Source organism: Episyrphus balteatus, chromosome 1 (genome assembly GCF_945859705.1).
Source record: "Episyrphus balteatus chromosome 1, idEpiBalt1.1, whole genome shotgun sequence".
Lineage (NCBI taxonomy): Eukaryota > Metazoa > Arthropoda > Insecta > Diptera > Syrphidae > Episyrphus > Episyrphus balteatus.
Window position 1 is genome coordinate 92784234 of NC_079134.1, and position 16229 is coordinate 92800462.

At 33.8% G+C, this 16229-nt stretch overlaps 1 protein-coding gene across 1 annotated transcript in view; it reads left to right on the plus strand.

Annotated features, from left to right (window-relative positions):
* Window positions 1-9340, plus strand: part of LOC129921225 (transcriptional regulator ATRX homolog) — a 216991-nt gene extending 207651 nt beyond the window's left edge. Inside the window, exon 19 of the mRNA XM_056002956.1 lies at window positions 7301-9340. Within this exon, the coding sequence (XP_055858931.1) occupies window positions 7301-8464 (1164 nt within the window). The 3' untranslated portion in view covers window positions 8465-9340. The remainder of the gene's footprint in view (window positions 1-7300) is intronic.
* The last annotated feature ends 6889 nt before the right edge of the window (window positions 9341-16229 follow it).

A 16229-nucleotide genomic window follows, 5' to 3' on the forward strand; every position in this document is an offset into this window, starting at 1 on the left:
TTATTTTTATTTTACATGCTTCCCACATAAAATTTTTTTCTTATTCGCTTATTAGAAGGTTTAGGCTGCAAGTAAAACCTGTTTTCGCATCAATTTGTGCTACTCATTTTTTTAATTAAATTCCGCTAGATGAGCGAATTCTCACACTGTGCGTTGTAAGCCACAAAATGTTGATCGATTTGACTTTTAAATATGCCCAGGTGTTATTTGATCGATCAAATTTCGGAAAAACCGGCACATGTGTGGGAGTTGAATCATTTTTGGGTTTCGCAAATTCCATGAACGCTTCGATAACTTTTTGCTGGTTTTCAAGAATTGTCTCAAATCTGGTGAAAAAATTATCCATACTCGTCGCCATTTGTTATGTTTATACTTTAAACATTAAATTTGTTAACAATTTAATTATTGAGTTTTTTTATTTAAATACAAGCTTAATACTATTTATATTTAATAATACAATATGTAGGTTAGGATATACAATATACTTTAATTAACTTAGGATGGATACGTCTAGTCGCCTTGAGATCAAAGATGAGAAGAAAGCTATAGGCTAAAGTCAAAGTTCAGAAGCTCATGGTTAACGAGGTTATGTAATGGCTGATGCACTTACGGCTAGTTATTGGCAAGTTGGTATTATTGTTTCGTGTGGAACTAATGAATGCATTCAGATACTTCAGGTAGTTTTGCTGATTTTTCATGGCTTTTGACTGGCTCCAGAACTTTGGATATTATATGTACGAGGCTTATAGTTACCAAATATTAAAAACAGATATTTCTTAACAAAATAAATCTTAAATCAACTCGACAGCTGTACTCCTTATGCAAAAATTTTAAGTTCAAAGTATTGAGTATTTTAAAAAAGCTAATTTTTATACTGTCATTTTCCACGATTTGACTAAAAGAAGAAATGTGAAACTTACAGTGTGTTAAGTTAAGAGTACGAACTAAATATACTATAAAGGAGAGTGGGCATTTTGGCCCATTGGTGTAACACATTGAGACATACATCAAATGAAAGGTCTCGATGAGTGTACTAATTTTTTGTATGGGCACAAGTCTGTATCTCGTGCAGGGAAAGTGCAGTGATGCATTTTATGTCTAAAAATGTATGTAATAAAATTCAGAAAAGTATAAATTTTGACTAGACGCTCGATTAACTTGTTTCAAAAAAATTACATAACTGTGTTGAGAGATCAATCGGGCTATTCCATCACCAGTTTTTACCCATGACTTAATGCATTTTTCGGTTTTTAAAACACTTTTGTATGGGACGTGGCTCATTTGTGTATCACATTGATACATACTTCAAATGAAAGGTCCCGATTAGTTTGTTATTTTTTTATATGGCCAAAAATCTGTGTCTCGTGCAGGGAAAGTGCAGTGATGCATTTTATGTTAAAAAATGTATGTAATAAAACTCAGAAAAGCATACATTTTGACTAGATGCTCGATTGACTTGATTCAAAAACATTATAATAACTTTGTTTTGTTGGACTAATCCATCAACTGCTCTAGTTTTCCAAAAAAATGCATTTATCGGATTTATGGATTTATGAAATGCAATACCAAAAAATGTTTCAGTTAGTATATGATTTTCTGTACTTTGAAGTCGTGTGCGAAACTACCTTGTTGGTTTGAAAGTAATTTAAATATAAGATGGTTGGGACTAATTTTTCAAAAATGCAAATCAAACTTTAAGTTATATTACTAATAAAATGTTGGAGTGAATTTAAACTCCTAACCATACCTTTTTTTGTTCTAAAAACACAAACATGTAAAATAAGCTGTAATACATTTTTGAACATAAAATGCAACACTCCACCTTCCACGAGAAAGAGTTTTGTGCCCATTCAAAGGAATAATGCGCTCATCAGTCCCTTTTATTTGATGTAAGTCTCAATGCGTTACATTTATTTTTGAGCATAAAATGCACCACTGCACTTTCCCTGCACGAAATAGTCTTTTGTCCATACAAAAAATAACACGCTCATTGAGATCTTTCATCTGGGTTGGGGTCAAAATTCTGCTGGGGTCAAAATTCTTTTGTCAAAATTCTGCTTTCAAAATTCTGCTTAACAAAATTCTGCTTTCAAAATTCTGCTTTTCAAAATTCTGTTTTTCAAAATTCTGTTTTTCAAAATTCTGCTTTTCATAATTCTGCTTTTCAAAATTCTGCAAAAAATTAAAAAAGGGTTTGGAAAATGTTAAAAAGCGCGCGCTTTTAAACATTTTCCAAACCCTTTTTAATTTTTTGCATAATTCTGTAAAATCATCTTTTTGAACAATTATCTGCTTATTTGATTACATACACACATAATTTGTCATTTTTTAAATGCGAATTAATTTTTGTTTTATAAATGAATAAATTTGAAAATATTAAGAAAAGGTTTTTAATATTAAACATTTCCGAAAATAACTAAAAATTTATTAATTTATCAAATAAAGATGAATATTCAAAAATTTGAATAAGAAAAGGAATATACAACATCGGTTCCAATTAGTATACATATTTTATTTGAAAGAAAGTCAGTATATGCATTTCAAAAAATATTTGCGACACTTAAATAAAAAAATTTAGGAAAGTACCAATGTTGAATTACATTGATGAGGTGTATTTTTCTTTAGCCAGCGCATATGCTATAAAAAAAAAACAGAATTAGCAGAATTTTTTTTGTTCAAATATAATGCTGGCAGAATTTTGAAAAGCAGAATTTTAAAAAGCAGAATTTTGAAAAACAGAATTAATACAGTAAAATAAGGAGAAAAAAGGGGTAAATCTCGGAATGAATGTTAGTAGAATTTTTTTTTGCTCAATATCTTCCTTTTGCCATTCTATAACATATCTCAAAAGTCTAGAAAAATCGCATGTCCGCTTGTCGCGATTTCAAGGTCAAATCGCGAAATGGAGATTTTCAAAATTAGCAAAAATAGGCTATGGTATTATATACACATATGATACATGATTTCAAGGTATTTTTTAACGTTGATTCCAAAAAATCTAAAATCAAGACAATCTGACGTCTCTGGAAAAAGTTATACCTGTTTTTCATCTGTCAACTCATATTATTATAACAGTTGCAAACTTACTGCCGAAAAACCCTTTAAAGTTATGGTAGATGAACCAAATTTTGCATGAAGATTTTAGAATCCATCATTATTAAAAATCAAAACAATCCATTACAAAAAATATATATACCTACGAAATAATGGCATTTTTGTGATGGAGGGGCAAATTTTAGGATATGCACTAAAGAAGATTCTTGTTCATCTTAGGAATAAGTGCTAATAGGCTATTTTTTTCATTTCAATCTTTGTTTGGATGTTCTTTAGCTACCCTCAAAAATCTAAAAAAATCTCATGTCCGCAAGTCCTAATTTTCTTGGTTTGAAAATAAGGTGCAGATTTTAAAAAAATTGAAAAACTACACTTCAGATATTTGTGTCAGATCAACATGAATAAAGTGCATTACTTTTCAGGGATGGTCAGGTTGACTTGTTTGTGAGTTTTGTTGGAATAAGTGTTAAAAAATACCTTTAAATCATGTCGCTTATGTTGGTATACATATAAAAATTTAAACTTTTCTTATTAATTTTTTAAAATCTGCACCTTATTTTCAAACCAAGAAAATTAGGACTTGCGGACATGAGATTTTTTTAGATTTTTGAGGGTAGTTAAAGAACATCCAAACAAAGATTAAAATGAAAAAATTGGCCTATTAGCACTTATTCCTAAGATGAACAAGAATCTTCTTTAGTGCATATCCTAAAATTTGCCCCTCCATCAAAAAAATGCCATTATTTCGTAGTTATATATATTTTTTGTAATGGATTGTTTTGATTTTTAATAATGATGGATTCTAAAATCTTCATGCAAAATTTGGTTCATCTACCATAACTTTTAAGGGTTTTTCGGCAGTAAGTTTGCAACTGTTATAATAATATGAGTTGACAGATGAAAAACAGGTATAACTTTTTCCAGAGACGTCAGATTGTCTTGATTTTAGATTTTTTGGAATCAACATTAAAAAATACCTTGAAATCATGTATCATATGTGTATATAATACCATAGCCTATTTTTGCTAATTTTGAAAATCTCCATTTCGCGATTTGACCTTGAAATCGCGACAAGCGGACATGAGATTTTTCTAGACTTTTGAGATATGTTATAGAATGGCAAAAGGAAGATATTGAGCAAAAAAAAATTCTACTAACATTCATTCCGAGGTTAAACCCTTATTTGACTGGATTAAATAGAAAAAAGCAGAATTTTGAAAAACAGAATTTTCGCTGAAAAAGCAGAATTTTGAAGCCAGAATTTTGACCCGATCCCCTTTCATCTAATGTGTGTCTCAATGTGTTACACCAATGAGCCACGTCCCATACAAAAGTGTTAATAAAACCGAAAAATGCATTAAGTCATAAGTGAAAACTGGTGATGGAATAGCCCAATTGAACTTCCAATATAGTTATGTAATGTTTTTGAACCAAGTTAATCGAGCGTCTAGTCAAAATGTATACTTTTCTGAATTTTATTACACATATTGTTGAACATAAAATGCATCACTGCACTTTCCCTGCACGAGATACAGATTTGTGCCCATACTAAAAAACAATACACTCATCGAGACCTTTCATTTGATGTATGTCACAATGTGTTACAATCATAGTATAAAAAATATTTTTTCAAAAAACTCAAGACTTTGAGCTTAAAATTTTTGCATAAGGAGTATAGCTGTCTAGTTCATTTAAGATTTATTTTGTTAAGAAATATATGTTTTTAATATTTGGTAACTATAAGCCTCGTACATATAATATCCAAGGTTCTGGAGCCAGTCAAAAACCATGAAAAATCAGCAAAACTACCAGTTTTTCAAAAATTATTTTTAATTCAGGGATAATTATTACGTAATTTTTTATTATATATTCAAAAATTACTATTCTTAAGCTTTAAAATGCCGTTTCAAACAAAAAGATATCTTAAGTAGACGCAAAGCTATAATAACATAAAAATGACCTTCTGAAAAAGTTCGAATGCGGGTAGCGGGGAGACCACGCAACTTAAAATTAAATAATCATGGATTTGCTTCCTTACAGTCCTAGAGAACATCCCTACAAAGTTTGAGCAAAATCTAAAATGAGACAGCAATTCCGATTGACGCTTGCATACGGGATGACAGTAAACGGTCCATAAAAACTGTTCTAATCGAGAGCGGTGAAATTTTTTTTTTTTAACTTTCTTATTTGACCTTTTAGTAATGCAGCCCTATACTCACTTTACAGATGCATCGCTTTCCCTGAATTCCGAGGTATAAAGCTAATTTGACTCCACATCCTTCGTTTTGTATTGATCTATATAAGGGATGTTGCGGATGTGTATTTTTTTACATCCGCGAATGCAGATGCGGATGCGGATTTTTGATATTCATCATCTGCAGATGCGGATGCGGGTGTTTAAGAACTTATATAAAAATTTATATAAATAAATTAAAATAATGTTACAGTTATAAATAACATTTTTGTTATAAGTGTTTAGTGAGAGAAATTTAAAAGAGGTGCATTAGACTTAATAAAAAGTAATACCACCACCTTCTCTGCATCAAGTCCGTTATACAAAGGTTGATTAATCAAGCCCGCGCTACTAAATAATTGTTCCCAAGAAAAACTGCCTTGTGTAGTGGGTACACATTATCGTAAAAAAACTTCACTGGCACTGGCCCTTTTTTTTCGGAAAGAAAGATCTCTATTAATAGCATGTTTTTATCCTAAATTTGATAATTTCGCAAATTAGTTCAGTTCGAATTCCAAATTCTAAAAATTTCCTATACAATTTGAAATTCCAAATGAGAAAATTTTCGAAACTATCTAATTTGGGCTCTAGTGAAAACGAGCTATAAAATTAAGACTTTCGCAATTTTTTTTGTGTTTTGCCTAACAAAATCAGTCACAGACCATTACTCGGCATGATTCCCATTGGTACGCGCTATTCGCCGGCTCCGCCCAACTTCTTTCTTGTCGTAACTTCTTTGCATCCGCATTTGCGGATGCAGATGCGAATATTCGCAACATCCCTAATCTATATACACATTTTAAATTGCTTAAGACCTTTATTTTCACTTAGAATTGAACGATTCAATTGCTATTATTTTTAATTACATAATTATTATAAAAACGAACTAAGGAGGAAAAAAATAATGAAAATTATTTTTATTTTTAATTGAAGATATTATAAAAACCTCTAGTATAACAAAAAAAATACTCGAATAGCTACGTAACATTGTCGTTCATACGTACCTACACCTACATACATTTCTATATGTTTTTCACATGTTGTCCATCTTCCTCCCAAGAAATAAAAGTTTTTAAATTCGCGCCTTATAAAATTTGACGAAGCTGCTCTAGATAATTTATTTAATATGACCGATGCACATAAATCCAACTATAGGTTCATATATACGTCCCTCACTTTGGCAGACACTTTGTGGCGGAGTCAAAAAAAAAATTAATTTTAATAATAATTAAATAAATAAATAAAATAAGTCTGAAGTTAGCGGACAAAATCTGAAATAATTGAAAACAATGGTTTGGCTGACCCTCAAATTTGTAGCTTTTTAAATGCTTTTAAATTCCACTTGGTTGTTATAACCTAAATAATTTTTGTTATTCATAATTCCGCTAAAATAAGACTGAAGTTAGCAGACGAAAATAGGAAAATTATTTTTGTACGCCCAAATTGATGCTAATTAATAAAAGTCTGAAAATTGAAGTCTTAAGCAATTTAAAATGTGTAAAGAGATCAATAAAAAATGAAGGTATGTATGCTGAATTTGAAAAAAAGTGACACGAAACACATTTGGAGAATTGTATTGTGAGTATTTTGACCAAATTTTGTGATATTTGGACAATTGGAGAGCCCAGGAGAGCTTGCCATACTTTTATTTTGATTCCAAAAATTAACATATAGCCGATAAGTTTTTTTTGTTAAAAAAATGACACATTTAGACAATCACAAGATAAACATTTCCACATATTTTAAAATTAATAATTATTTCATTTGTATGAAATATAAGCTGCCAAAATTGTGGTTTGTCGGCTGTGGGCTAATTTCAACCAAAATTGTCGCTTTTAATACTCTCTAAATTACAACTGCTCAAATTAAGAAATTATTTCATTCAATTATCATAACAAATGCGAAAGTTATCTATCAATTTATAAATGTTGAGCCGTTTATGTGGTGGTCGCTCCCCCTCCCCCTTAATCGAACAAATTAAACTGACAAATTATATACATAACTTTTTCTTAGCCTAAAAATTTTCTTGCGGCCAATTATGATCCTAATCAAATGGATATGTCAAGCAGAAATTCGCTAGCATCAGCAATGATGCCAAATTATCTTACCAATGCAAATATGAATAGAAACTCATATCTTGATATTCTTAACATGTACAAAAATCTATCATCATCACTGCTTGGTGATAAAAGCAGTCGAGCTCCCCATTATAATCCAACCTACGGCATATCCCTTGGCGCGGGTATGATGAACAACAGTGCAGTTTTACCCACCAATGATGATCACCTATCTGCGTTAGCAAATCCTTACTATTCATTTGCAAGTCCTTCCTTAAATCCCAATGCATTGCTTTCAAATGCAAACTTGTCAAATTCAAATCCAATTAGTACTGACAGATATGAGCAAAGTAAGAATCTTTTAACACCAGATCACAACTTTTCTTCTGCCATGCGTAACAGTTTTCCCGCTCAAATGCCTGCTCCGTATGCAAAAGACTTAATCGGCAGGTCAACACAATCGAAAAATCTTCTGCAAAGTCCGGTGGCTGGTCCTTCATCGGCATCATCTGATATGCGTTCTACATCTTCTACTCGCCAAATAACTCAAAATATGTATAATACGAACCCTTCAAGAAAAGTCTCAACAACAAAACAATCTCAAATCAGTAGTTCATCATTGTTCAATGCAACGAAAAAAAACAAACTTAACGAATCATTAATAAGGCCCATTAGTCCAAGGCAAACAATTATTATAGATGATTCGCCAGCTAAACAATCGACGGAGCAATCATTGCCTGTTAATATGGGAATAGTTTATCCAAAACAAATGCCATTACCATTATCACCTATATCGGAAATGGTTGATGGAGGGTCATGTGTAAAAAAGTCAGGAAGCAGCATGCAAATAATCCGAACTCACTCACCTACAACAGATAGCGTTCGAAAAAAGTTCGATAATATTTCACCAAATATTTCGTTAACAGCAGTTCGAACGTTTCCCCAGAAAACTTTACAGAGCGAAAAAACTTCATCACTATCAGAAACAACATTAACTACATTACCAGTGCTGGCAGTGACACCCAGTAATTTGAGAAAACGAAGAAGTTCATTTGGAAATTCATCAAATCTAATTGAACAACCAAAGAAGTTTCGAAGTACAACCAATTTTGAAAATTAAATTTAAAAATAGAATAAAAAAAAACAACAAATTAAATAAAATGAAAGTGTTGTGCATTGTTAAAGCTGCATGAACAATTTATGCTCTGGTTTAATAAACATGAAATTATTATAATATTGAGGTGGCCTTGCAACATAATGGAGCACTTCGTGGTAAAAGCATGAAATGCTCATCGTTGGTAGTACTCAATATAAGAGTTAATTTTCAGACATTGGCCCATTTTGAATTCCAAAAAGTTTTTCTGTGCTACAATCTATGAAACACCATATGAAACATTTTAACTCATATGATACATGATTTCAAAGTATTTTTTAACGCCCGATCAATAATACTAAAATAGTCGAGTTATTTTGGTTTGGATTATTTTATATCGGGCAATAAAAAACCTTGAAGTCATGTGTTATATTATTAAAAATGTTTCATAACCTAAACTCTGAGATGCAACAAAACGAGTGCTTCACAGAAAAGCTCTTTTATCTTCGCTTCCGAATGGAGTTCACCGTGGCCCAATATCTCATAATAACTCTTAAATTAAGTACTATAAATGATGAATATTGTATGCTTTTACCACATAGTACACGATTCACTCCTTTTTCATAGCTTAGTCTCCTCATTATAGGTTAGATAAACTAAAAATCTATGTGTAATCATCAGCATTAACTAAATGAAGTTAATTGATTTTAAGTACCTTACAATAGTTGATTTATTTTAATTTATTCTTACAAGTGGAACTACTATAAAAATAAGATTTTATTTATGCATAGTTTGATCTCTTTTTATTAAAAATGAATTTTATTATCTTTGCTAAAACTATTTGATTTGAATAAATTTTTTTTTTATTTCAAAGAATGCTAAATAAAGAAATTATTCTGATGACGCTGATGTTTTGCTTGCAAATTACCTTCTCCTTTTTTGTATTCGAAATCAACGTTTAATTGTTTATTTTCTCTATTTCAAATATCGGGTTATATATCTGACCTACCTACATATATCTTGCTACATTATGCCAAAAATAATAAAAACCTTTAAAAAATTCCTTATGAAGTATCCATCGCGAATGAAATTGCCTCCAGGGATGCAAATGAGTATGTTCGAACTAGGGATGTTGCGAATATTCGCATCGCACCCGCAAATGCGGAACTCCCGCATGAATTGGGACATCCGCATCAGCACCCGCAATAATCAATGCGGATTTTCATGCGGATGCGGATGCAAGGAAGTTGCGACAAGAAAGAAGTTGGTGGGAGCCAGCGAATGACGCGTACCAATGAGAGTCACACAGAATGGTCTGTGACTGATTTTTTTAGGCAAAGCACAGGAAAAATGCAAGTATTAATTTTATAGCCCCTTTTTACTAGAAAATGAGATAATTTCGCAATTTATCTCATTTCGAATTGAATAGAAATTTTTAGAATTTGGAATTCGAACTGACCTTATTTGCGAAATTATAAAGTTTGGGGTGAAAACATGCTATTAATAGAGATCTTTCTTTCCGGACAAAAAAAAAAAAGAGCCAGTGCCAGTGAAGACTTTAACGACAATTTCTACCCAGTCCACAAGGCAGTGTTCCTAGTAGGGAACAATTATAGCGCGCTTAATTAATCAGCCTCTTTGTAACCGACATGATGCAGAGAAGGTGGTGGTATTACTTTTTATTAAGTCTAATGCACAGTCATCGACTACCTCTCTAACCGGCAGCATCGTTTTCACAGTTTATCTCTGTCTCTACCGGTTAACTTCGTTGGTAATATCCCGCTATTTCAATCAGCATTATTTTTTTCTCTCTGCTTTTATTCTACTTTAAGTGAGTGAAAAAAAAAAACAACAACTAATCTAGTCTTCGACAGATCAAAATGGCCCACGGGCCACGTGCTCCTTCGAGTGGAAAGTATGATATTTTAGACGAAGATCAATCTTCCTACTCAAAACGTAAAAGAAAAAGAAAAAACAATAACCAAAACCAAGGGCTAGAAATTCTAGAAAATGAATTAAATTATGAATTCCCCACAACCCTATCCTCAAACAGTCCCAAGTTCATAGTGATCGCCCCCGCTTGCGATAATAAACCTCTTACCTCATTTAATGTGTTCGCTTTAAAAAAAAGCCATCGGTGGCATTAGCACTGTATACGAGAGCATTACTCAACTTAAGGACGGTTCCCTTTTGATTTTAACTAAATCAGCAAAAATTGCCGAACAATTCCTCGCTCAAAAACACCTCTCCAACCTGTGCCCCATCTCCGTCTCACTCCATAAAAACTTAAACTCATCTAAAGGCACCGCTTACGCCCCTTGTCTTAAAAATGTCCCTGAAGAAACAATTAAAGACGAAATGAAATGCCAAGGCGTTACCAAAGCTTTTAAATTCACAAAGTTGGTTGATAAAGTGTCATTAGCAACAGGATTAGTCGAAAAATGTCCAGAACCTACAGGATTAATTCTCTTCACATTTGACCTCTTCCGTCCACCATCCAATGTAGATGTTGGTTGGCACAAGGTTAAAGTCGAGGAATATTTCCCAAATCCTATGCACTGCCAACAATGCCAACTTCTTGGCCAAACCAAAAAAAGGTGCACCAGACCCGCATCATGTGTCACATGTAATCTTCCATGTCTCTCTCCACACGAGTGCACACGTGTTTCATGAAGCTCGTCTTCAATTTAACCGCCCTCCCTCCGACAATGATGATGAAAGCATCTAAAGACAATAAAATCACTCCCCTTAATCCCGACTCTGCGAATCGGGGGCTGAATCGTCCGAACTCCCCAGGGAGTTCGGGTGGTTCATCGCCCGGTGCGCGGAGTCGGCACTCTGGCAACCATCATCCCTCATCTACACACAACTTTTCACAGTATAACCCAGTTTATACTGCTCAAAGGACTCAACCAAGTAAGAATTCGTTCCTTAATGTTCTGCAATGGAACCTTAATGGTTACACGAATAATTACCACGAACTCCAACTGATTATAAAAGAACAAAATTATTCCGTAATTTCCCTTCAAGAAACCCATCTCCAATCAAATTCAGCTAATTATGTTCCTAAGCAATATGCAGGCTACTTCCACAACTTTCCTGTAAATAATAACGCTTCACAAGGAGTTTGGTTACTGTTTCATAAATCAATCCCCCACTCGCTCTGTCAAATTAACTCAAATATCTCCGCTATTGCTGTAGAAATTAATCTTAAAATTAAAATAACAATAGTTTCTATATATATTCACCCTACCCAACAATTCACTACTTTAGACCTTTATAATATCATCAGAACTATAAATACCCCAATTCTAATAACAGGGGATTTCAATTCCTGGAGTCCACTTTGGGGCTCACCCACAGGTAATTCTCGAGGTAAGACGATAGAAAATTTTTTAACATCTTCAAACTTATCCATCCTTAATGATGGAAGTCCCACCCACCTTTCAACGCATAAGACCTTCACACATTTGGATTTAACTATTATATCTCCTCAACTTCTTCCTTTTACCTCATGGAAAAGATTTGGCGACCTTCACGGAAGCGATCACTTCCCTTTATTAACATGTATCCGCCTCGGCGCAAACTCTAATTGTGTAAAACCCATACCCAAATATAAAACTGATCTTGCGAATTGGGACAGTTTTCAAAACAACTTACTTGAATTTCTTGAGGTGAACGCACCTTCGTTAAATATTAATCAAGAAGCATCAACTATTAACAAAGCGCTTAGGTATGCTGCGAACAATTCCATCCCTCAGACCAAAGGCATAAGACAGCAATCTTTTGTTCCATGGTGGAATCCCGAAATCCACACATTGCGCACAGAAAAACAAAACTTGTTTAAATTATTTAAAAAACACCCTACAGATAACAACTTAATCAACTATCGCAAAGCCAATGCCAGGAAAGTGAAAGAATCAAAGAAACTCAGTTTTCAGAAATTCACCGACAATATAAACCCGATGTCAACCCCAAAAAAACTGTGGGCTGACATAAAAACTCTTACTGGCAACTACACTCCATATTCTATCAAAGTTCTAACTACGGATTCTGCAATTCTAACAGATTCCACCACCATCTCTGAACACTTTGCCAAAACATGGTCTGATTACTCAAGTAATTCAAACTTTTCAATAGAATTCCAAAACTCCAAACAACGTGCGATAACCCAACCAATCACACAACAGAACTTAAGTCAAGCTGCCCATTTTATAGAAGCACCAATTAATCTTCTGGAATTCGAAAGCTGTTTGAGTTAAATGAAAGGTAAAACACCTGGTTTTGACCGTGTCTCATACCCTATGATCAAAAATGCTCCTTTATCAACAAAAAAACGAATCTTAAATCTGTACAACAACATTTTTGACAGCGGCATAATTCCCCAATCATGGAAAACCGCAACACTAATTCCTTTACCTAAAAACACGCATTCAATTTCGGAAACAAGCAGCTACAGACCCATCTCTTTGCTTCCTTGTACAAGTAAACTTCTTGAAAAAATAATCTCCAAAAGACTATTCTGGTACACAGAAAGGAACAATCTCACAAGTCTTAACCAGGTCGCATTTAAACACGGTCGCGGCACAATAGACTCCCTCCTCCATATCGATGAACTCGTTACATCCGCATTGTCATGCAAAAACCACATTTCGATCATCTCCTTAGACTTCGAAAAAGCATTTGACCGTATCGGAATCCACGTCATCCTAAATAATCTGATCAAATGGAAAGTGGGTGTTAAAATGTTTGGTTACATCAAATCCTTTTTGCTGAATAGACAGTTCAGGTCTAAAGTCAATAACGTGTATTCAAAATTGTACAATTTAGAGAATGGTATCCCTCAAGGATCTCCCTTGTCTGTTATTCTATTCATTATTGCATACAACGACATTAGTCAAATCATCTCCAATTATAATAAGCTTGAACACACACTTTATGCGGATGACCTTTATATTGTTGCCAGATGCAACAACACGAACCAAGTCAAAGATATTTTCGAGGAATTGCTTTGCTGCCTATATAACTGGTGCACCAATTCCGGGGCCATCATTTCTACAACTAAAAGTAAACACTTGCATATTTGCAAAAAAACAAGTTGTACTAATTTTAATATCAATTTTCGCAATATGCAAATTCCAAATGTCAATAATCTAAGTATTTTAGGTATTATTTTTGATAGAAAATTTAGTTTTAAGGATCATTGTTTAGTTCTAAGAAATAAACTAGCTACCAGGCTTAACATTATTAAGTACCTATCATCTAAGAATAGTCAAATACACTGTAACACTTTAGTTAATGTAACAAAAAGTATTATTTTATCTAAGATCGACTACGGGCTTGCTGTCTATGGTAAAACAACGAAATCAACTTTGCAAATCCTGAATTCACCTTATCATGCAGCTCTGAGGCACAGTTTGAGGGCATTCCGCCCATCACCAGTGAAAAACTTATTCACCGAAGCCGGCTGTATCTCGATAGAATCTCGCAGAGACATTCTCACTTCTCGTTTATTCCTGAAGATCTGTGAATGTAATAACTCAACAATAACGGTTCTAGCTAACAAGGTTTTGAGGCGAAAAAAAACTCCAAAGCTACCATCAACAATATACAAGATATTGGAATCAGCATCGTCCCTTGGACTTAACCCAAACCCTAAACCATTGGCTATAGAAAGTCATCCTCCTTGGATGTTTCCAACTGAGAAGATCGACATCTCTCTTTCAAAATACAAAAAAGAGAATACTCCCAATGAAGTCTACGTGCAAAATTTTAACAAATTGATGACTTCTTACGATTTATCAACATGGGACGTTATTTACACTGATGGCTCTAAAAATGAAGTAGGCACTGGATTGGCCGCTGTTGACAAAACCGGTTCAATATTGTACGCAGAACATATTCCAGACTATTTTTCCATTTTTCCTACAGAAGCACTAGCTATCCTTAAAGCTACGGAACTAGCAGCCACTGTGAAGAAAAATGTAATCGTCTGTTCCGACAGCCTCTCCACAATTAACGCCGTCCGCAACATAAAACATCAGTCCCCAATCATAAACAAAATACGTAATAACATCACGCAACTACATCCAAAATTACAACTCACTTGGGTACCAGGTCACGTTGGCATCAAGGGAAATGGAAATGCCGATAATGCAGCCAAATCGGTATGCAACTCTACAGAAATTTCAAGGTATCCCCCGACTAAAAGAGACTTTCTAAAACTTGCAAATGCCTATTGGTTCCAGAAACATCAGGAAATATGGAGCCATTATTTGCATCACTACTCTACCATCAATCCAAAAGCCGAACCACCCATTTATCCAACAACTTCTACAACCAAAATGAACAGATGTTTCCTACGTCTCCGCTTAGGACACACAAAACTGACTCACAGCCACTTAATCACCAAAGAGAATCCACCAAACTGCTCACTTTGTCATTCAAACGCCATCGTGTCCATAAAACACCTCACATCAGAATGCCCAAAAATCAACAGCATCACAAATAATTTGTTCAAAACTAATTTATTCTCGTTATTAAAAGTTCCTTCGGAACAAAATATTAAAAATGTATTTAAATTATTAGAAATAACAGACCTTGTAAATAGCATATAGTATAAGCCTATTTTTACCTTGAGCAGGGGGCGATCGATTGGAAGTATGTAACTCCATGTTCATATTCTCCACTTCGATCGCCCCCTGCAAATTTGTTTACACTAAAGATACTTCCTTCTTTTATTTTTAAGTCCAACTATAAGCCCTGGTAGCTATCGCTGTAATATCTATATTATTATCTGTACATTTATGTGCTTTTAATAAATAATAATAATAATAATATTAAGTCTAATGCACCTACTTTTAATTTCTCTCATTTAAACCAAATAATAAAAATGTTATTTATAACTGTATCATTATTTTAATTCATTCATATTAGTTTTTTTATATAAGATCTAAAACATCCGCATCCGTATCTGCAGATGTTAACTTTCAAAAATCCGCATTCGCATATGCATCCGCGGACATCCCTAGTTCGAACCTGTTCGAACAATTTCAATGACACCATATTACTCAAAATTTAAAAGTTTCTTGAAATCCAAAAGAAACTTTGTACTTAACCAACCTTGTCCCCACTCCAAATCCTATAGTGAGCCCAAGCAGGAGGGTTGCAGGGGGCAGCATGCCTCTCCAAATTTTAAATGCCTTATTACAAGTGAAAGTGTGCTTCACATTCAGAATGAAAAAACAACCGTGGGGATTAATGCCTTTTCGAAGTGGATGTTATTGCCACTTTTAAAAGGAAATAGAGCCTGCAGGGGATATTTGTTTTTCGTTTGGGTAATAACACCTGCAGGGTTATTGCCGCGGGTGTTATTGCACTGCACCGTTAATTTGTTCAGATACATAGGTGCGTAATAGTCTAAGAGCACAGAGCAGATTTTGGGAGTTTTTGGATAACCGAAAATGGGTCATATGTATGTGTAGGTAATAGCGTCCTGATGAAGAATTCGAAAGTCTGGCAGGTTTATTTCACGGCATTCTATGGTTTATGGGGAGTTGAAAAATGCATTTTTTCCAATTTTTGTGTCGAGTATATAACCACTTAAATTCATATAGAGCCGATAAAGGGCGATACCTTGACTGCAAAAAGTTCAGTTCCAGCATTTATTCGCGGCATTACCCTTGCCAGACGTCCTTGAAGATTCGCGAAATAGCGATTGTCATATAAAAGTCAGAATATTATTTTTTGAAAGGTGTATAACCATCTGGTGATACCTCTTAAAAAATTACCA